This window comes from Penicillium verrucosum, assembly GCF_028828655.1.
Source record: "Penicillium verrucosum strain IBT 35672 chromosome Unknown utg000001l_segment0_segment0, whole genome shotgun sequence".
Classification (NCBI taxonomy): domain Eukaryota; kingdom Fungi; phylum Ascomycota; class Eurotiomycetes; order Eurotiales; family Aspergillaceae; genus Penicillium; species Penicillium verrucosum.
Window position 1 is genome coordinate 668,904 of NW_026643210.1, and position 21,262 is coordinate 690,165.

The following is a 21,262-nucleotide window of genomic DNA, read 5'->3' on the forward strand; positions in this document are numbered from 1 at the left end:
AAGTACATGCAGACAGGTATCAATGTTATGCCATAAGACTCATCGCTCATACGTGTCAGCGCCACAAAGTCAACAAAGTCAACGCGGAATTTCCACATGATTAATCTGGTGCCGTTATCGCAGGGATGGCTGTGCGGAACTCTATATGTTGTATGTAGTATCTTCCGTACTCTGCAGTAGACAGCTATAGCTGTCTACTACCCTACGACATAGATCTAGACCGCCAATCCAGGCCTACGCAAGCCTCTGAATATTTGAACCTGCAGTCAAGGAGAGATACGAGATGCATGTGAGGACAGATCTTCTCTGATTTCGTTCATTTGATTTTTTGATTTTTGATTTAGCTGTCATCAGGTAGCGTACAAGTGGTGGCCCGATCACGGAGATCGGTGCCGGATGAATTGCAAGACATAAACGTGTGGTATCAGGTATCGCAGAGAAAGAAAATGAACATGACTACCTCTCCGATGATAATCGGGAGTAGTGAAACAAATGCTAGGCGTTTTCTGCAGTCAAACATAGACATACAGTAAGAGACACCGCGCTGAGATAGATGATAAAATAAACCCCTTTTTTTGGTGAACTATCCGGACATGAAAAACCCATCCGGAAATATCTTGAAAAGCAAGACGCAAAAAAAAAAAAAAAAAACGAAACCCATGTGGCATCAACCGTTGATGGCCCAAAAAAAGCACAAGGGGTATGAGCTGTACATGGATATTAAGGTCGTAAGAAAATAGCCCTCGAAATTGGTGTTAACCTCCATGCAGGACAGACGCCCAGTGAATGCTGTGATAAAACATCCCGGCCCCCGGAGCCGATGAGATTGAGCAAAACGAAGCAGAAAGAAAAAATAATCCCAGATGTGCGCCATATATGCAATGCATGATCGTGATCGTACGTGTCAAGAAAGAAAGCTGTGCTGTGTTGCAAAGCAAGTCTGAAAATTCAAAAAGCGCGTAGGTGAAGGGGATCGCAGCCGAACGAACTACCATCCCTTCACATGGTATTCCCATGGACCGTAGTCGGTGGTATAGTTAGTCCAGGAGCCATTCTTGCCCAAGTCAGAGCTGGCAGCATTGGGGTCTGCTTCAGCACTGGCCTGGTTCGGACCAACTCCCTTGTGTGGACCCTTGGGACCAGGGTACTCCTGGAGGTTCTTCATATCATGTGCGGTGTGGCGACGCTTGAGGAACGCATTCGCAGTCGCGCTCTTCTGCTGGCGCTCCCAGAGAAGATGTCGACGGAGAGATTCCGTCAATTCCGTAGCAAGCATGTTACGACGGGTGGTTCGCGGAGAGTGTGCCATAGACTGTGAAGCGTTGGTGCTCATAACAATGGGCTTCGACCGGGGAACATCGGGTCCACGCATGACCAAGCTTTCCTCTTCCTTATCAGGCGGGGACTGTGGAATAGATGGACCGCTGGGTGAGGTCAACCGCGATCGTTGAAGTGCGGGACTGGACCGGAACGCATTTCCTTGCATGCGGGCTGGCTGGTGCATCATCATAGTGAGCATCGAGCGGCGCGAGACCAGATTGGGCCGGGAATCAACCCGTTGGAACATTCCTCCTTGTTCGTCAACGCTGGACTCGCCACCCTCAGTAACAGAATCCTCCCAATCAGAATCTTCATCATCCTCGATCGCACTCTCCGAAACTTCATCGTCGGTTTCGATGGCGTCCTCGTCGGATCGACTGATGTCCTTCGAGTTAGGAATGATGTGGGACGAGACCTGATTGCTGAAAGAAGCCGTCTTTTTCGTAGAGTCTGGGTTGTTGATTTTCGGTTTCAACCCTCCACCGGTCGCGTTCTCCTGGGCCGCCTGGGGAACCATGCGCTCTTCGAATGAGCTTTCATCATCATCCCCAGAAGATCCGCCCAATGTAAACATGCCTCCCTTTTTCTTCAATGGCGATGGCCTCAGTTGCGTAGCAGAGCGGGAAGGACTAGGGTCGATAGACAGCCTTGGTTGCGATCGGAAGGAAGATGAGATGTGTGATGGTGAGAATCCACGAACAATGCTGGTGGATTTGATCAATTCAGGTCGACTAGGAAGAATGCCGGAAGATGAGACGCTGGTATCGGACGCATTGACCTGTGCAGTGTCGCTCTCATTGCCCTCGGGGGCAGTTGTCGAACAAGACTCAGTCGACTCATGGGGGTATGGGGTCGGTCGGACGGAGAAATGAGGGACATGGCGAGAGGTAGAGACGGCGGGAGGAGTGGGGGTTGGGGTAGATGGGCGAGGAGTAATGTCGACAACGGGGGCAGCAGGCTCGACGGGGTGAGGCCTGGGCTCCAGTTCCAGTTGCTTTTTTTCCTTAATGTTGAGGACCATCCGCTCCAAATCCAACGAGGTGATGTGCTTCTCCTTGCCACGGCCGAGGCTGGCTAGTGAGTCCTCGCGAACGACGGCCGGTCGGTAGTCGGAAAACTTGGGACGCTTGATGTGAGCTTCGATCCGCTCGGCTTGATCAGAAGCAGCCGACTCGACACTGGCGGAGAGTTCGGGCAAATCCCCAGCTTCGGATCGTAGGGGTGGGAGGTCGGAAGTGCGGTTGCACTTTTCAGCTTCGACACAGAAGGTTTCGCGAGTCCACAACCGCCAACTGAGGTTTTCAAGTCGACGGCCCTGGTCCATGTAGTCGGCACATTTTGAAAAAACTGCGTGGGAGGTCAGCAAAACAGGATATCCCTGAACCAGCAGAATTGTTACTTACCCATCCACATTCCATGAAGACTTTGAGCGTTGGCGGTATCCACCTTATGGATATTGTCCGCGTCCACCGAGAGAACCGGTGTCGTTAAAGGCATTCTCGCGACGCCACAACTAGCAGTGGTGCGATTGTAATTATTGAGAATCGTTGATTGATGTTCCGGGGTCGCCGTCTCCCCCGATAGTGGTCGTACGGCGCTTGAGATGCAGTGGTGAAAGTTCGTAAGAATCAACCGGTTTCTAGAATGGACCTTGAAATTTGAGTCTGGACCCTGCGGTGTGCTGCAGAGAGTCGATCAATCGGAGTTGGCGTCTAATATGCAATCGAAAGCCCACGCGAAAGAGGCGAGTTGGGGAAGGGTTTCGATTTTCAAGCGAAGTGAAGAATCAGGTGTCGAATGTCCGTCAATTTTCCGTCAGAGCGCCACAGTGCGGAGATTCCGGGGCGAAGAGTCGGAGAAACGGAGCGAGTATGGAAAGAGCGGATTGAGATGATCCTTCAAGATTGACGGGTAAGAGAGATTGTAGGTTGAGAGTGAGGTGAATGGTTTGAAAAAGAAAAATATATGGAGAAGGAAGAAGGAAGAGAAAGGGAGTCGGAACGATAATAAGAATGACGGGGGGCGGCACTGTGGTGGAGTGGAGTGGAAGGAGAGGGGGACGGTAATAAATTATTAAATGAAAATGGAAAAAATTGAAAAATTGAAAAATTGAAAATGGAAATGGAAAATTGAAAATTGAAAATCGAATTAATCCTTAAAGAGAATAAGAATTATTGGAATTAATTGGTAAGAACATGACAATACAAGGGGAAAATAATTGAAAATTAAAATATAAAAAATCCGAAATACCTCCAGGCCGAGGATAAGGGTCGGTGAAGGGAGGAAAATTCAGTCACATCACGGGGCCCTGAATTACAACGATACCATATCCATGTATTCAGATCTTCCGTACCATGGTTTCCATTGTATTCCCCCCAGTACTTTAGACTTTCCGTTACCTTTCCAACCTCATAAAGTTCCGAAGTGACCCCATAAAATACATTGGTATTGTTAGTACTCCGTACCCGTTTCTGATTCAATTTCCCATGGTTACTGGTACTGATTACCTAAATATCAGTTGAACCTTCCCGGCTTGGAAACCAAGGTTCCCTCCACAGCTTCAATATTGGGTTTGAAGTAGGTCTTCTCTAGGGCTCTACGGCTCTACGGCTATTGCTTACCTTTCAAAGAGCTTAGAATATCATATCAAAGAAAGAGAAATAATCAAAGCCTTTAAGTGCCTGTGACCTGTCGGGGTAAAAAAGAAATAAATATTAAATAATGAAAAAAAAAAATATTTAATAATAATAATAGAAAGAAATGCCAAAGTGTACTGATCGAACCACAACCTTCCAACGCGGTAGTTGCAGTGACTTACCGGAAGTCCAGACCAAGGCTCTCTCTACGCCACTTAATGTATCTCAATGGTCGTTTGAACATTTGACATTTGGGCACTACATCTCACCACTAGCAATTTACTCTTTACTCCTAAGAAAAAGAGGTCTACTGACTGATGAACTGTCAAATTGTCAGTTATTGGTCCTGGCAAAGCTGAAGGTCCGGCTGACTTGCCCAATTGATATCGCGTTTAAGCTATTTTCGTCACGGATCGCTCTATACTCGGACTATGGGGTACACCGCGTCCAAAGGGCTAGGAATCGGTCTAAGATCTTAAAGCCACGTTGTGGTCACCGATAAAGACCTTCTCGCTTATTCTCAAGGTTATCATTCCCAGGAGTATTAATTGTCATGAACTCAAGGTTATAACGGTCGAAACACAAATAATTCCGGACATTATACACTTCCATGTAAACCTCATTCCTTTTACTTTGAATGGCTATTTAATTTTATTGATTCCGGCTGAAATCTGTGGGTTTTCCCCAGCTCTTTTCCCCCGCAAGCAGCTATTACCCGGGAGAAAGGGATGGTTCCAAGCCCGGCTGCATGCCGGGGAACCAACGTACTTCTTCCATAGTATCTCGTGTTCTGTTTTAGATGCATTGCTTTGTTTCAAAACAGGCAATCTCTCTTTACACAACTTTCATCGGCAGGGATTCTGAGGGATATTCTGGTAAATCACTTCAGGCCTCAATCATGTGGATGGGAAAAAAAGCAAGTCAGCCACAGCCTCATTTCAAAAGAGCGCGCCAGCCTTACCGCCCTTTCCCTTTTTCTTTTCTTTTCTTCCGAATGGGCACATCCTGGCCAGATTTTCTATCTTTGTCTATTCAAATAGGACACGACAGTCGAGAGTGTCACAAAGCTAGGCTATATAGTCACGAGTCTGCCAGCTGTCATTGTATTGTTCATTGGTTTTCCTTGCTTTTCCTGAGAGACAGAATTAACAGATGACGGTCGACATGAGCAAGGCCGCAATACGTAAGAAGCCAGTTTAGAGACGTCCTTTTTTTTTTCCGTCATGGGGGTTGAACGCTTACAGTAACCCTTGCTCTCAGGCCCGGACTGGCGGAAAGGAACGGTGTCTTCCCTACCCGATCATTCCAAACCTCTAACCGGACGCCTGGGAGGCCGATCTTCCAGGACCCGACCCCCTACAAGGGAAAAGTCACACCAGGTGCACGTTTCATCTATCATGTGATATTGCACTATGAAATCCCTGGCCATGATAGAAAATAGCTACTACACACGTAAGTAACTTGGGATCTGACCGACCTGTTATTCCTTGCCAGAAGATAATGTGGAAGTTTGTAAGCTGTCATTATCTAAGACTCGGAATGTGTAACCAGAGCCCTCGGATTTGCGAGGATCCGGATGAGAAAAACCAGTCTACAAATCGGTGCATCGGAAAAGCCTAGTACATGGAAGTCGTTTGATATCTCATTTCCCTTGTAGAAGGTCTCAGTTAAAAAGGTATTAGCCAACTAACCATTGTGTATCTTCTTTGATCACCAAAAATAATACCGAAGTCGTCTGATTCGTTCAAAACAGTTCGTTGGTAACAGACGTATCCCTGCGGATGTATAACACTACATAATCATCTACAGGATGCAAAGCATTGTCTGGCTGCTTGTGCAGCCTAACTTTTTTCATAGCTGCTGACCCCCTGCTTGCAAAGCTTGCACAACAATATCAATGGGTATATGGAAGTAATGTCGATAAGCAATCTGATGAGAGAAACAACGAAGCGTAACAACAAAACTCATCTCTCTTGACTCATCTACTCATCTACACATTCAGCTCCTGTCTCACTACCTAGTATTCGGGTGGTACCAGGTGGCAATATGAAACTACGCATAAGATACCTCATTAAACCAGACATGTTGTATAAATGAGCGGGTTAAGACTTGCGGCTGCCAATAGCTCGGGACTGGGGAAATGGGAAGTCACGCCCCACTTCGATGGGGCATGGGTGACAAAAGCCGGGATTCTGGGGTACCGAGGTCCCTACTAGGCGGCCGAAAGGATTACCACCAGGCGACGGGAAAACCAGTACCTAGGTGGGTCATTATTCTATGTGCTGTATAATACCATAGTTCCCACAAAATGTGGTCACGGGCAGACCGAGGCGCCAAAGTGGAATCAGACCGAGCCCAAAACTATGGCAGATGACAGCTGATGTAGGCGCAGGTCACTACGAGAGCGCGCTTCGGATTGTAACAGCGCTACGGAGTACACGGTGCCGATAGGGCAAATGAAGGAGTTAGGGCATCAGCACCCACAATCCCATGCAATACAACCCGTGTTTCCGGGTATAGTGACCCTATTCTGGCCTGATATGAGCAATAGACCGAAGAGACAGCTCATAAAGTGGCAAAGTCACGCGCAGGTCACGTCACATGATGTGGGGTTCCAGGAACAGCCACCTCAGGGGCTTGTGACTTTCCCCATGTTGACGCCTCTTACCGTATGATTCCCTCAAGAAATCTCCTGCATCCCAGATTTGGGCTATGTTGGTGCCTTGCCAATCACCTGAGTCCATGTGACACGGAATGGGTTGCCTCACCCCCTATTCTCTTATTTCATCATAGTTTGTTTTATTTCTTGCTTGCTGATTGAACCATCATAGCGCTGCCCAAATGCCTTAGCTCATTGATCCGCGAAACGACTTGAGATGACAGCTAAACTGTCTAACCCAATGATGTGACTTAGTGACACGAAAACATATATCGGCTTTCTAAATACAATCCACACGGACTCCACGCCTCAGGGGTATCCAGATCCCCTCCCCATCTTAGGCGAGTATCACTGTCATATAGCATATTCCTTCATCTCCCATCGTATCATATACTCCATATGATATACCACGACTCATGCATGGGACGCAACACCATATGCCGCATCGATCAATAAGGTCATCAATGCTTCTTTCTAGCTATCTATGTTGTAGTCGGGGTACTATGTAATGTGGCTGAACGTAACAAAGAGCTCTGGCAGGGATTCGGCAGCAATTAATTGGATAAAAGGAACCTGGAAACCCTCTAATTTGGAATCGAAAGACTAAGCTTAAATGTGTCACCGTTCCTGGATCAACGCGCTTCGCGTCAACAAACCAACGATCAAAGCCATCACTCCAATGTGACGGGGCGCCACGTCGGTGACTGCCACTACCTCCGACGGCCAAGCATATGGCATATAACGGTGTACGAGGGTGATGAGTATCTTCAATGATTTAATTCTACTCATTCCCACGGCCTGAGCTCAGGGGAGATTATGGATTACGCACCATGTCGACCCCGTGATGTTGATATAGATCGCAAAATTGAGCGATGAGAGTAGTAGATAGGATATGTCGCAACCTCCAGGCGTATCACACCGACCAGGTACCAAATCACATTCCCCCATGTTTCCACTTTATTTGTCGCCCGCTTCCCCGGCATAAATGTCTGTGCTCAGATGAAAATCTTCGTGTCTAATACATATTTAATCCATAATTAATTAAACTAAAGGAGGAAAAGGTACCAGGTATCGTTTGAGACCTGGTATCCAAGCGATAAGTCAATCAATTTCGAGGTTTAAGAGTTGACTGGTACGAGCAAGGGATACTCGCGGACTACGGGAGTCGAAACCCGACATATTTTTCTAGATTCACAGAGTCAGGTGGACAATTGATCGATGAACTCAATCTAGAAGCATTCATAACTATCAAATGAGGCACAACAATATGCAATTGATATATCCTTCAACCAGGTACGAAGCACTCCAAGTACGTAAGTACGTAATGGTGCGGTCGTGTCCCTTTGTCCGGTTCCATACTCTGCAAAGATCGACTTACCTGTGGATAATGCATGTGACCATCATCAAGGGATATCCGGGGAATCTTCCAGATCGAAAGCTTGCTGTATCCGCGAGGCTGGTAGGCCCCGTGAAACTAGCTGAGACGAAGATGGGATGTGGGTTCCTGGATTCTACGATGCAGCCGGAAGCAGGACTTGCATATCCGCGACGATCATTTTCTTCCGAATGTCTCTGGCTTCTTTCGTACATTTCGTTCTCTTCACATAGACCGCTTCTAAACATCATGTTTTACTGGAACAGGTGACACCCAATGTATCCCTATCCTAGACGAAGATCGTTCTAGTCTTACGTGTTGTGTTGTGTTGTGTCTGTGTCTGTGTCTTGTTTTTTTTTTTTATAACATCCCTCGCTCTTCAATATCGCGGTCTCATCCAACTATTACAATAACTCGGGCTTAGGTGGTCATGTGTGTAATTCTTGTTGCTAGTCCAACCGTCGCAAACTAGCAAAAGAAGAAAAACACATACATGCATACCATCAAAAGGTCTAGCCCATTTACCTTGTCTCCGCGGCCCCTAGTCCCGGGTCCTCGACAGCTCCCTTGTTTGGAGTTGTGGCCCAATAACATATCCACCTTGTGCTTTCTGCAGATCAAGTTCCCATGTATTCGGGTGACCCTGGCATGTCTGCTCTCATTTTTCTCACGTTATGGACCCACTTCCCTTGATGTTGAACCTTGTGCAAGGGTCTATACATACTCTACTCGATATAGCATGGAGTATTTGGGCTTTATGCTTCATCCACCAACTCGTCATTGCATATTGCTTCTAGGAAAGCATACTGCGAGGGAAATCAAGAAAGAAATGCATATTGAATATTGATTACGGTCTCTTTCTGTTTCTTTGCTTGTTCTGGTTGTTCTGGTATTTGAGTTAGTAACAGCCCCTGTCGCGGCCAGGGTTATTTTCATATTGTGGACTTCCACACCCCTGATTTATGATTTTCAATTAGTTCCTTTTGTACGGAGCATGTTTGTTCAAGGCCCAATCCCAAATACGAATCCCAAGCCATTCATTTCCCCAAAAAGATCATAAGCCGAGTTTTGCTTGTTGCGATGGTCGGAGAAACGAAGTAATCAAAGACAAGTGTGTCTAGAAATAGTCCAATTTACCAAACCACCTGACTAAAAGCCTAGACCGATCTACCTATAGAAGGGCAAGAGACAATATCTTCTTTTTGTGCTCTTTATCATTGCGCAAACAACTAGATAATATACGTGCTGATCCTAGGCCGCTTAGCCAATGGCACCCCCACATTGCAAGCTGACTGCATCGGGCCTTGTGCATCCGGTGGCTATTTAGGGCGGCTATCTCCTGACAGCTCTCTTTGCTTTTATTCTTCGCCCAGGACGGCAGTAGCGGCTGTGTACAAAGATCTCTCTCATCACCGCCAGTTCGGAGTCTCTCGGCGTGGGATTGTGGCGGGCGATGGGCTGAGATGGCTGTCTTTGATTGCTTATTTTTGTTGAGATGGAGGGTTTCATCCACACGTAGTCTAGGCCACCAGGAATTGAATCCCTGTTTGATACTGAAGCCTCTTCTGTATGGTTATCACTGTGGCTTCTTTGACAGCGCGCCATGCGACGGGTGATTGATTAATCTCTTTGATTGTTTGTGCTGGCACTCTGTCACTTCTAGTTGTGGATGCTGACCGGGTATTGACTTCAAAGACTTGGAGACCATCTTCTATGTTTTGTTTGTTGCGCCTGATCACCTGTCTGTTTGTTGGGCTCTGATCGGGAGCCTCCTGCAAGCAGGCTAATTTATCCGGGATTGTCACCTGCTTCCCCGTCAGCCGTGGCTGTTGTTGGTCGCATAATATTTAGATATGGACTGAAAGCAAAGACTATCATGTACATCTAATCAAACATGTTTTGTTGAGGCTTGAAGATTGGTTGTGAGCTAAAGGTTCTAGATGCTGCGATATATATTTGCAAGTGCTTAACATACAACCCTCCCGGCTCTTGCCCTTTTAAGAGTTATATTTTATAAAGTAAACATTTGGACTTTATAATATCACTACAAACTCTCAAATATAAAAATAAATAAATAAATGCTAACCTTTCGCGGGGATCAAAATCCGGGGAAGCAACATTGAGGGGACACCCCAGACACTAAGAGGCCGCTTTCGGCCATCCAAACATGTTCACTGGCAAACCATTTACTATTTTCGACATGACGCAAATAGAATACAATCAAAAGAGAAAGATCAGGAACAGAATACGGAATTTTGAAAAGTATTGTCACTTCTTGAACAATACATGCCCTATACCGATTTTCCATACATTCAGTACAGAGTAGGCCGCAAACAACTATAAACCAGTGCGACTAAAGTTGCCCAAGGCAGTCAAATTGTCATGAACCTCAAATTTAGCGAATATAGCGATCACTGGGTTTGTGATGTGTCGACGGTTAACAGGTTGCGTTGTCGTGTGACGAGACCAACGGTTCCCCGAAGAAGCGGTAGAACAACTAAATGACCACATATCGGAAGTGACAGTTGCTGACCAGTAGCCGAGGAAGATGCCCAATTTACATAAAACGGCTGTCACGAGAAGACTAAAAAGACGTCCGATATCTTAATACTCTGGGCTACTACGAACGAAACGAAGCCACGTCAATCCACGATACCCATGTGAACGACCTAGGTGATTCTGGTTCCAGCACCGATGAGGCTGACTCGATAATAATTTATGAATAACTTATGGTCCGAGGCCCCTTAGAGTCAGCAATGTCCATATCTACTGCCATCTCGATTCTGACCGGACCATGCTCCTTCTCGCATCCTGTTCCACATGGAGACGGGCTGCCGGTGCCAGGTCATCTGAGCCGCGAAAACAATATCTCCGGCAGAGGTTTTCTTCAAGCAAAGCGCAGCTATGTCGACTATCACCATAAATAAAACACAAGACATTGCATCTCCTACATGACTATGCAACTTAGACCGGTCCTACTGAGAACACAGGGCACGGAACACAGAGAACCCACGCTGACCAGCAGCAAGCAGCAAGCAGCATACCCTTGATCTAGACCTCTCCACCGACAATCTACCGAACGACAAAAATAAAAGAAAAAGAAAATTAAAAAGAAGAATGGCCAGCACAACCAATCCAAACCCACATGTCCCACAAATTCCAATCTCGCCCCAGACACGAAAATGGGCGCCAGATCGGGGCTAGCACTCGTACCTGTCAGCGGTCGTCACACCGCAGCGATGGGTTTGCATTCGGCCCGAGATGGAAGATCGAACCAATCCATGTACACAAGTACCTACTCTACCAGGTAGGGTACGTTGTGCCCCGGCGTACTCACCTACGGTTATGCTGGAGCTGACGTCCGTCTCCTGTGGTGGCGGCTGCCGCCTGTTTTCCAATATTCCAATAAATATGCCCTGCAACACGACCTGCTGCAGGCCATGGGGGACTTTAAATTGATCTGCCGCGGGATGCAATGCGTGTTGAAATCGTGTGTGCTATGTATAGACATGCTCGATGTAGCTGGGGTGCTGATATGGCAATGATTCATGATAAGGTCTTTATCCTGGCACGACACTTACTATTGCCTCGTTTGCTTTAGAATTGTACGGCAATGTGGTATTTCGACATTTATGGCTTCCCTGCACAGCTGCTGTTTCAAAATACGACGGATAGGTGATACCTTCATTGTATGGTATACAGATGGGGTCTGGCTATGCGATCTTTCAATATACATTGACTCTTTTATTGTCTAGACCGAAGTGATCCACCGCTTGGACTGCTTAGCAATGCAATACCACACATATAAGTGGACATCCATCTCATGGATCAACACCTCTGGTTAAGCATGCAATCAGCCTCCAATGTCCCATTTGCCCCAGACATTAACAGTTAAGAAAAAGAGAAAATAGAACTGGTCTAGACCTGTCTCACCCTCAATTGAGCTGTATTGAATAGCAGAATTCTCAATCCTGTGGTCCACGAGTCGCGGGGAACTGGGGTCGTACTTCCATGCACTGTGACTAGCATCAACGCCTGAAGCCCTGCACGAAGCTGAAAGCTCTATCATGCCGGTTCAAGAAGGAGACGGGAAAAAGAAAGGAAAACTATATTCCTCTATACACACTAAAAGAGCCTAAAAATAATGACGCCCTTTCTATGACGGCCAGGGTACGTTTTCGTACAGCTATGAATATATCCATCCCGCCGAAACTGAGACTGAGTACGCGGCCGTCACCTTCAAATTCTGATTCGGGCGTCCCGCTGAAGAAAGCTCTGAGAATTATTATCATTACCTACTTTATGTTCAATTCACAATTCCAGTCCGTCCCATAGGCTGACACTTTGTGGCTCGAAGTAGTTTCTTTCCTAGGGTCACGACGATACAGTAGAACACAGCACATTCGCGACAGTGAGCTTGTTCTGAATTTCGTATAACCTGTAATAAATGTTATAGCTTGTATGAATAGCGTGTATCACTACTCTTTTGTGTTGGTGTCCGCATCTGGTTGTTGTACATATTATTTCGTAGAGTGGGGGTTCTCTATATTGTGCATGCAGAGGTGATTAGATCTTCGCTCTACAAAGTATTTCTGCAAGAAAACAAATCGGAGTTACATCTGACACTACCAGCAAACCCCCAGGAATGTCACTGGGAGAATATAAATATACAGAATGCCAACGCATCGTCCGTTTGATAGAACATCGTGATCTAAAGTCCCACGCAAGCCTTCAGGTGTCCCCTAAGAAAAAGTATACATTGGTTGCGTAATCTTCTTCTCCAACATTAAGATTCCATTCTCGTATTTGGGTAACAAGGCGATGTATATCCCCATTATGGGACAGGTCACCAGCTACCAGATACGTTCGTCCATTAGTCTAGAAGACCTTATTGGGAAAGAACATGACAGAAAATATAGACACCCTCCACAAATTCGCACCGAGGTTAAACGGAAGCCAGGCCCGGAAAAGCCAAATTTGTCAGTCGACGTTGAGGTGGGAGTACATCTGTCTTCTTTTGGGTACGTTGTTGTTCCTCGGCATATCGGGTGACCCTCGTGAACACAGACAATCCCTTACCATCCCGAATGGAAGCACGGATCTCCCACGAAAACGAACTTGTGCTGGTGTGGGAACGTTGGCTTTAGGCCTATAGTAGTTTTTACATGCCATACTTACTGGTATTTACTTGCCATGGCTTCGGCGAAGACTTCCGGTTCATACCGTGTGGTCCTGGGTAAGAAGGAACAAGACCGAATCGGGAACTATGGGTGTTTGGGATTCATTGGTGAGACGAATATGTCGTACTGAAAGGCTTTTGGTTAGGTTCTCTTGTGGATGTGCATAGCACTCAGGTTGGTTACTGAGAATGAGATGCCCTCCTGAGCTATTGTTTATCTACTAAGAGCGAGACCAGAAGGAGTGACCAGATAGAGACATTATCAATCCTTTCGTTTTTATTGAAACTAAAAGGGTTCTATGTAAGGGACCATGTTTTTACATAGCAAACCAGATTCATCAGTTTTTTTTTCTTTTACCATCGTAGAATAGGACTAGGATCTAGTGATCTAGAACTCAGACTCATCATCACCGGAGATAATGACGTTGTTGATCTATTTGAGGGTTAGCATCAAGCGTGATAGAAAAGGGAATGTGAGTAGTACCTTAAGAACCATACGGCACAGCTGCGTAGCGAGCAGAAGTTGCTGGCGCTTGCCAATCAGGGGGTCAATAGCGAAGTGCTCACGCATATCTACAGAGCACGAGTTAGCTGATGAACAGAACAAAGTATAGAATGATTTTCTCGGGGCATACCGTTAGTGCCAGTCATCATGCAGTCAACACCGAGACGGGTGTTCTTCTCCTTGACCTGACGCGACTTGATAGAGGCAAGGGTCTCGATGGGACTCAAACCAGAGTTCTCGGAAAGCGCCAAGGGCACGGCATCCAGCGCTTCGGCGAAGGCGCGCATGGCATATTGCTCAATGCCGGGGCTCTTCACAGCGGCGTCCTCGACGGCGAGGGAACAAGCAATCTCAGCAGCACCACCACCGTAGACCACGCGGTTATCGCGCACCAAATTGCGGACAACACACAGAGCATCGTGTAGTGAACGCTTGGCCTCATCAATGATCTGTAGCTGAAGTTAGTTACCAGCACATTTCCTTACGTATGGTGCGAAGATTGACTCACCATCTTGTTACTTCCACGAACGAAGATAGTCACTGCGCGGGTGTTGGCACACTCCTCGATGACCAGCATTTTCTCTCTCGTAGTTCCGAAGCTCATCTCGCGGACAACACCAGCGGTGCCGAGCTTGTCAGAGGTCAGATCCTCGAAGCGGGGCACAATACGGCCGTTCGTGGCAATGGCGATCAACTCAATCTCAGGCCCACCAACCCAACGAACAGCAGGCAAGTTATTCTGGAGCAAAAGGTGGTTGGCCTCATCATCGAAGCCCCACTGGCAAATGACCAGGTTGGCACCTGATTCCTTCAGCTGCTGGATCATCTCTGTGAACTTCTCCTTCTCGTAGTCCTGCAGCTTTTTGAATTCCTCAACGGATGTGATATCAAGCTTGTGCTTGGTCTTAGGCTTGGGAGGCTCAAAGGGACAGGTCAAGATGGCCAATTTAGCATCCCGAACTTCATCGGGCATCTGGGGGTGAGAGAAGTCCTTGTCCACAATAACACCGCGGACAAGCAGGGAGTCCTCGATAGAACCGCCGACCTTGCCGTCGACCTTGATCAGCTCGAAGTCGACGTCCTTGCGTTCAAAGTCGGCAACCGAGAGCACGGCATCCACAGCGATCTTGGCGAATTGGTCGTGGGACTTGGAGACACTATGAAAACTGTTAGCATCAACCAGAACTAATATACAGCTAGAAATCCGTACATCTTGCTGCCCAGACTGGTCTTGGCCACTTTGAGGAGGTTGGTGATATCATCTTGGCTGAATGTAATTTCGTCACTGATTCTGTCGAGCTCGGCAACGGCGATTTCACAGGCCTGATCGTATCCGTCGGCTATCCGGATAGGGTGGATGCCTTTGTCAATGAGGTCCGAGGCTTGTTCAAGCATGGCCGCTGCCAGCACAACGACACCGGTCGTGCCATCGCCGATCTCCTCATCCTGAGACTGCGAAAGTTCGACCAGCAGCTTCGCGACATTGTTTGTGATCTCCATCTAACCATAGCCACCGTATCAGTCTCTCGAACTTGAATTGGATCTCTCCGGGGGAAAAGGACTTCGGGGTCGAACCTGTCCAAGAATAGTTGCGCCGTCATTGGTGACGGTGATATCGCCATCGGCGGAGATCAGAATCTTATCAAGACCACGGGGACCCTAAAAACAAGAGTCAGATGTCTTTCCATTCATTGCTTGTCGAGTGACATACCAGAGAAGACTTGACAATACTGGCCACCGTCTTGGCGGCAACAATGTGTGACTTAACGGCCTCGGTGCCATGTTGTCTCTTCTTCTTTCCCTGACTGTTGTATAAAAAAAGACCCGTCAGCCCCAACCTCAACCAACCAGCCCCAACTCCCAATGGTATTTTGAAGCGGGGGATAAGGCATAGCGGTGAACGTACTCGCGAACGACAATAAACGGCCGTCCCTGCTCGTCCTTCAAGACCGAAGCTACCCCTTAATGTCAGCTACCGAATCCGATTTGTACCAAGTTATTCGAGGGGTAATCACCCTGGGACATATCAAGCTCTGTTGAAGATCAAAATCCACATAGTTAGCCAAAGCACATTTCAAGAATGAGGGGTATGGGGGTGCGGCCTTACGCATTGCCATGTTGACGGTGGGCTGCCACCTGGGCAAAATATAAAAAGTTTTTAAAAAGAGGGCACCGACAAGGAGACCAAGAGATAATCAAGAACAAGTGAACAAAAGACAAAGCAGTGAACTTGCAAGTTGAGCCTTGAGGGGGAGCTTCCCGAAATGCACTTTTGACAAATGAAATTCTGACTGCCCAAAGCGGTATAGCGTATCTTGTCCGCCTTCAACGCGTTTCTGCTTCTTGACTACTCCAATTGCTCTGGATGCGACAGCCTTTCGTCTGAATTTACAATTGCAATTGAGTCTTTAATCCTCCAGTCGCCAATCTGTTTTCTAAACTATCTAGCCTCATCTCACCTTTCAACCGAACCATGCCTCGTGAGTGTTTCCCCCGATGTTGACATGTCGCGCGCGCAATGGTGAGCATCTCGGCTGACCCGTTTACTACCCAGCTCCCGTTGAAGATATGTCCGACGAGGAGACCGGCGATATTCCTTTCAGAAATGCTCCAGAGTCAAATGGCAAAGACGACCAGGAGTCCCCGGAAGACGAAGGAGACGATGGAGACGAAGAGGAGGACGACGAGGAAGAGGGACTGTGAGTTGCGCATCCCGGCCGACTGATGGATACATGTTTCTAACTGAATGCAGTTACGTTGTCGAGGATATTATTCAACACGATTGGCTTGATGATGTATGTTCACAACACTCTGCCTGATTGCGCCGAGAAGCTAATCAATCATAGGGAACGCTCAAACTCTTGGTGAAATGGAAAGGCTACGACAAGCTCGAAGACCACACATGGGAAGAGGAGGAGGGTCTCTTGTACGTCTACGCACCGGCTCAGTTTTGACATCTGCTACGCGCATTTATTGACAAATACCATAGGGATGGAGCCGGCGACATTGTCACAGCTTACTACAAGAAGATCGGTGGCCGCCCGAAGAAGGACGGAGAGAAGCCCGCGGCAGCAAAGCCAGGTCGCAAGCGCAAATCTATGGGCGATTCGAAGGCTGCTAAGACTCCGGCCCCCGCAGCGACCGAAGCCAAGAGACAGCGCCGAAAGTCAGCGCCGAAAGAAACGTCCAAGCAAGCTTCCCCCTCGTCCGACGAAAATGGCGTTTCATGGCTTCCAAAGGGGAAGAACTGGGATAAGGATGTGAAAGAGGTGGACACAATTGTCCGGGAGGGCGATGCGGGTCTTATGGCCTGGCTCGAGTTCAATAACGGACACAAGGCGAAACTGTCTGTACAGGCCTGCTATGAAAAGTGTCCTCTGAAAGTATGTCCTCCTCCACCGTGCCGAAAGACAGCGACAAGGCCACTGACCACTGACCACCAAACTAGATGCTCAAATTTTACGAATCGCACCTGTGAGTTATGTCCACCAAATGAAAGCTCGAAATACGTTCCTAACATCACTCATAGTGTCTTTAAGGATAATTGATCCTGTTCACCGACAACTCGACATATCACCAACTCGAAAAGTGGTACACAAGCGTGATATTTCTAGGCCATTTCTTCAATGTCGGATGTGCTATAACGAGTGGCCATCGTTAAAATGCTCCTTGGCTACTACTACTAACGCATTTTGAGCATGGCACTGCTGCCCTTACATTGATTTTAGTTTTGACTTCCGATTTCCTTTTTGCGTTCTGGCAGGTCAACAGGTCATGTCAATACCGGTGTGTTCGGGGAGTATTTCGTTTCTAGCTAATGTTCATTGACTTCACAATTGCAACTCGTCCATTGTAGCGGTGCAATTTCTCGAATTCCACATCCCGTGGATATCATTCAATGAGTCCTGTCTGCCGGGCCATGCTGAAATATTCCCATCTATCTTTGTACGCTTCTGCGCCGTGTTTCGTCAACGCTCGTTGCACACGTGCATATTCCCCCGCTTGTAAACAGATATCATCCTCGGCTGTCCAGACCCCAGGCATATCATCGGGGATCCCCTCCCCAGAAGTGAGATATTTCAGAACTTTATCTGCCATCTCTGGGACCATGCTTGTACATCGCAGAGCATCGAACACGTGGGATTCTTTGGCACCTAAAGCCAGGCGTTGATCAATCCAAGTATCGACGTCGGGCACATCTGACGTTTCATCGTCGGCCACCTCGGATTCTGGGCTTGATGGCAAGAATGGGAGTTGTAGGAACATGGGGTCCACTGGATCTTCGAAGATATCGGTGACTGGTGGTCTCGGATTTGGTACTTGTTTCTTGAATCGGCCAGACTGCGCGAAGGCATTGTCTCCCAATGGTCGCGGTGGGACCGGCGGCGCTGGCGGTTCTGTTACATTTGCTGGTCGTTTTGAAGTCTCCCGAGTGACACGGTGGGGGGTTTGTAAAGAAGGGTTCGGTGCTGGAAAGAGATCTGGAATCCCAAGGCCTTGAAGCGGTCCTGTATCTGACGAGACACTGGGAGAGCCTCTTTCTGGCCGTGCGGTAAATGGTGGCGTTGCTGCCACGCTTGATGACTCTGGTTGGGGTCCCCGGATAATAGGACGGGGACGGCGTGATGAAGGGCCCGGAGTTGCAGAAGCTTCGATTGCTCTTCTTTTCATAGGTGAAACATCCCTCCGCCGTTGACTCGGCGGTTCAGGGACCGGATCTCGTTTTCGTTTTGGGCTGCTTAGTGTACTTGCCTGGACCGGGGCAGGTGGTTCCATCTGGGGAACCTTTGAACTTGATTTCGCCGTGTAATCCTTTGGTGAAGTTCGGGCAGGTAAGGTCTTCGGGCGTTCTCCTCGGGATGGTGCAGACTCTAAAAGGTCGTCATATGATAATGGAGTGCCACCCCCTGGACGGCCCTTGCCACGCAGATGCTTCGTGTATCTACTACGCCAGGACTGCCATGGGTGACTGGGAAACTGTGTTTTGCTAGTTAGTATCGGATTGCTATGTGTGTGTTCTGTGGACTTGACAGAAACCGGACAGCATACCAGTTCGCTTAAATTCTGATAAATTATATTGCCTTGGACAGGCGCCCCGGCCTCCTGTCCAAAGTGTTCGACCCAGTCAAACAAGATTTGATCCTCCTTCAAGGTAAAGAACGCTCTTGTGCTTTTTGTGGGAATATTGGATGCACCCATTGGACGAGGTGCAGATGGCCCAGCCCGATGGGCTTCTAGATCTTCGAGTCGTCCTTTATTGATAGAACGCTCGACATATTGATATGAGAAACTATTATTAAATTAGTACACTGATCTTGAGTCATTGAAGAGTTCAGTATTCCGTACGTGTCACTAGGCAGGTCTTTCCTCGTGTGGTCCACTAGCTTCACATCCGCGTCCTTCTCCATCAGCACAACGGTGCCACCATATTGCTATATATTCATTAACCTCTGTAATTCTGAAACAAGATGAACATTCCCGAAATACCTTGATTAATTCTTTGAACCTCTGCCTTTGTGGAACAGTTAGAGATAGCCAGAATCGTGCACCTTGGAATAGATTCATCGCCGTAGTCTGAGCCCGTGACGAGGACGAGTCATTTGTAGAAGTCGCCATTTCAACTCTTCAAATCCCAAGTTCAAACACTTTTCTTTAGGCTTTCACCCTGAAGTAAGCCGGCTTTGTTTGACGCGGTATCACGTGTTGACGTGTCGCAAGGGGGCTTTTTCCCATTCAACAGCGGGCTATGGTGCAAGACAGGTGTTGTATCGGTGACTCAATTGTCAATTCTTGAACTCGATCATATGAGATTCCGGTAGTCTCAATCGACAGGGGTCATAGATGAAATAATTGGTTGACGCCGAGGATGAAAAACGCGGTCACGTGTCGTATAACAAACTCACGATTTGCGACGAAAACGTGTTGACTGATCACGACTCAAGGAATGCGGGAACCGTGAATAATATTGCTGGGGGATGCAGAGATAACAGTATATCCTTTGGACTTACCGAAAGAACTTAAGCTTCAGAAATGGGGGCCCTCAGAACCGTTGGTCTAGTGATTCTAGCGATCTCGGCGTTCACCTTTATTGCGCTATTTGGCAGGCTGCCAGCTTTCCGGTAAGCAATTTGCCAACTTACAAGACTTTGTAGCTCTGCGCTGACTTCTCAAGGAAAACTCCGGTCGCTTGGCTACATCGGGTACTGTGGGTGTACTTTCCGAATGGAATTGCCGCTGTCGATGATCGTTTATTCGGCGGGAGGGTAGTACGAGGCTGGAATCGATCTGGCAGCTATGTACTGAAGGAGAACCACCCGCTTGTTCTGGTAAGTCTAAAAATTTATTATTACTTATCTAGATACTGACCATACATACTAGATCTTCTTTACCTCGCTGCTGGTCATTGGAGAAGGCATCTTTGTCCCGGCCGCATGGCCTCAGCTTTCGAGCATTCATCGCCTCTGGGTACCTGTAGCTATCACCTTGCCATATTTCCTGCTCTATAAGTGTGTTGTGACCAAGTCATTTATCACAGCTGAGAATCATGAGGAAGAGATGAGACGTTACCCGTACGACCGAGTCCTTTTTCATCCGGGACATGAATGTCACACTTGCAAGTTCCTCAAGCCAGCGCGCAGCAAGCATTGCAACTTCTGTCAGGCCTGCATTTCTCGACACGACCACCATTGCGTCTGGCTGATGAACTGTGTCGGGGCCAACAACTGCGTGTACTTCGTCTCGCTCTTGGTCTCCCTTTCTGCCATGTTGATCTACGGCTGCTACCTTGGCCATTCCATACTCTCTGAGATGTTGAGGCAAGTGGTTCCGCCGGAGACACAGGAGGCTATGCAAGGCTGGACAGTCTGGATCAATACATGGGGTATTATGGTCTCTGCTTATCCCAGGATTGGGGCAGTATTCCTACTGATGCTTATGACTGCCCCGCTCGCAATATCTTTCCTGGCGTACCATACATATCTCATCTGGGCTGGGGTGACAACCAATGAGAGCGCTAAGTGGTCCGATTGGAAAGAGGATGTGGAAGACGGCTTTGTATTCAAGACAAAAAGAAGTCTCATCTTCGACCGCCCTCTTCCCATGGATCTATATGATCAACTGTGGCCTGTGCATACGGATCAAATCCTTGTTACTGATGAGGGTCCTCCAACTGAAGGATGTTTACTGGCCAACGACTCCAATTGCATTGCTCATCGCCCGGAATCAGACATGCCTCCCGACCCTCGATGGAAGCGACTCCACACTATGAGAGATGTTGACAACATCTACGATATGGGCTTCTGGTATAATCTTCGGGACGTGATGGGATTATCTGTTCGTCGACCTAAGGAGATATCCAGTTTTTAAGCTCTTTATAAATAACATCCATGTTGAGTTTGGAAGTTTGCTTCAAAGGAATGTCTAAAATATGGCTAGCTACAAGGGCTATAAAGCCCCTCATAAGGATTATGAGGCCTTGATCATCAATGTGAATGATATAACTATTGCTTCAAAATTGGGTAATACTTTATTTCGCGATATGAACGTCTGGGGTGATAAATAGTAGCAAGTAGGATAAGAGACATGTTTT

At 47.5% G+C, this 21,262-nt stretch overlaps 5 protein-coding genes across 5 annotated transcripts; 2 read left to right on the forward strand and 3 right to left on the reverse strand.

The window, feature by feature from the left end:
• Nucleotides 1-988: 988 nt before the first annotated feature.
• On the reverse strand, nt 989-2,817 carry N7516_000256 (uncharacterized protein; the record flags this gene model as incomplete). Its single annotated transcript, XM_057212978.1, has 2 exons — nt 989-2,667; nt 2,724-2,817. 2 exons carry the CDS (start codon nt 2,815-2,817, stop codon nt 989-991), a joined length of 1,773 nt encoding a protein of 590 aa, XP_057074861.1.
• Nucleotides 2,818-13,557: 10,740 nt separating this feature from the next.
• Nucleotides 13,558-15,791, reverse strand: N7516_000257 (chaperonin-containing T-complex subunit CCT5; the record flags this gene model as incomplete). Its single annotated transcript, XM_057212979.1, has 10 exons — nt 13,558-13,602; nt 13,654-13,742; nt 13,805-14,123; nt 14,183-14,831; nt 14,885-15,174; nt 15,250-15,333; nt 15,386-15,479; nt 15,581-15,629; nt 15,690-15,707; nt 15,782-15,791. 10 exons carry the CDS (start codon nt 15,789-15,791, stop codon nt 13,558-13,560), a joined length of 1,647 nt encoding a protein of 548 aa, XP_057074862.1.
• A 356-nt stretch (nt 15,792-16,147) lies between these two features.
• On the forward strand, nt 16,148-17,222 carry N7516_000258 (chromo domain-containing protein; the record flags this gene model as incomplete). Its single annotated transcript, XM_057212980.1, has 7 exons — nt 16,148-16,154; nt 16,229-16,373; nt 16,427-16,469; nt 16,521-16,600; nt 16,664-17,057; nt 17,123-17,148; nt 17,204-17,222. 7 exons carry the CDS (start codon nt 16,148-16,150, stop codon nt 17,220-17,222), a joined length of 714 nt encoding a protein of 237 aa, XP_057074863.1.
• A 343-nt stretch (nt 17,223-17,565) lies between these two features.
• Nucleotides 17,566-19,290, reverse strand: N7516_000259 (putative transcription factor Rap1; the record flags this gene model as incomplete). Its single annotated transcript, XM_057212981.1, has 4 exons — nt 17,566-18,651; nt 18,724-18,964; nt 19,021-19,106; nt 19,162-19,290. The coding sequence occupies 4 exons, from the start codon at nt 19,288-19,290 to the stop codon at nt 17,566-17,568; spliced, it is 1,542 nt and encodes a 513-aa protein (XP_057074864.1).
• Nucleotides 19,291-19,704: 414 nt separating this feature from the next.
• On the forward strand, nt 19,705-21,039 carry N7516_000260 (DHHC family palmitoyltransferase; the record flags this gene model as incomplete). Its single annotated transcript, XM_057212982.1, has 3 exons — nt 19,705-19,793; nt 19,847-20,000; nt 20,053-21,039. 3 exons carry the CDS (start codon nt 19,705-19,707, stop codon nt 21,037-21,039), a joined length of 1,230 nt encoding a protein of 409 aa, XP_057074865.1.
• Between the last annotated feature and the right edge of the window lie 223 nt (nt 21,040-21,262).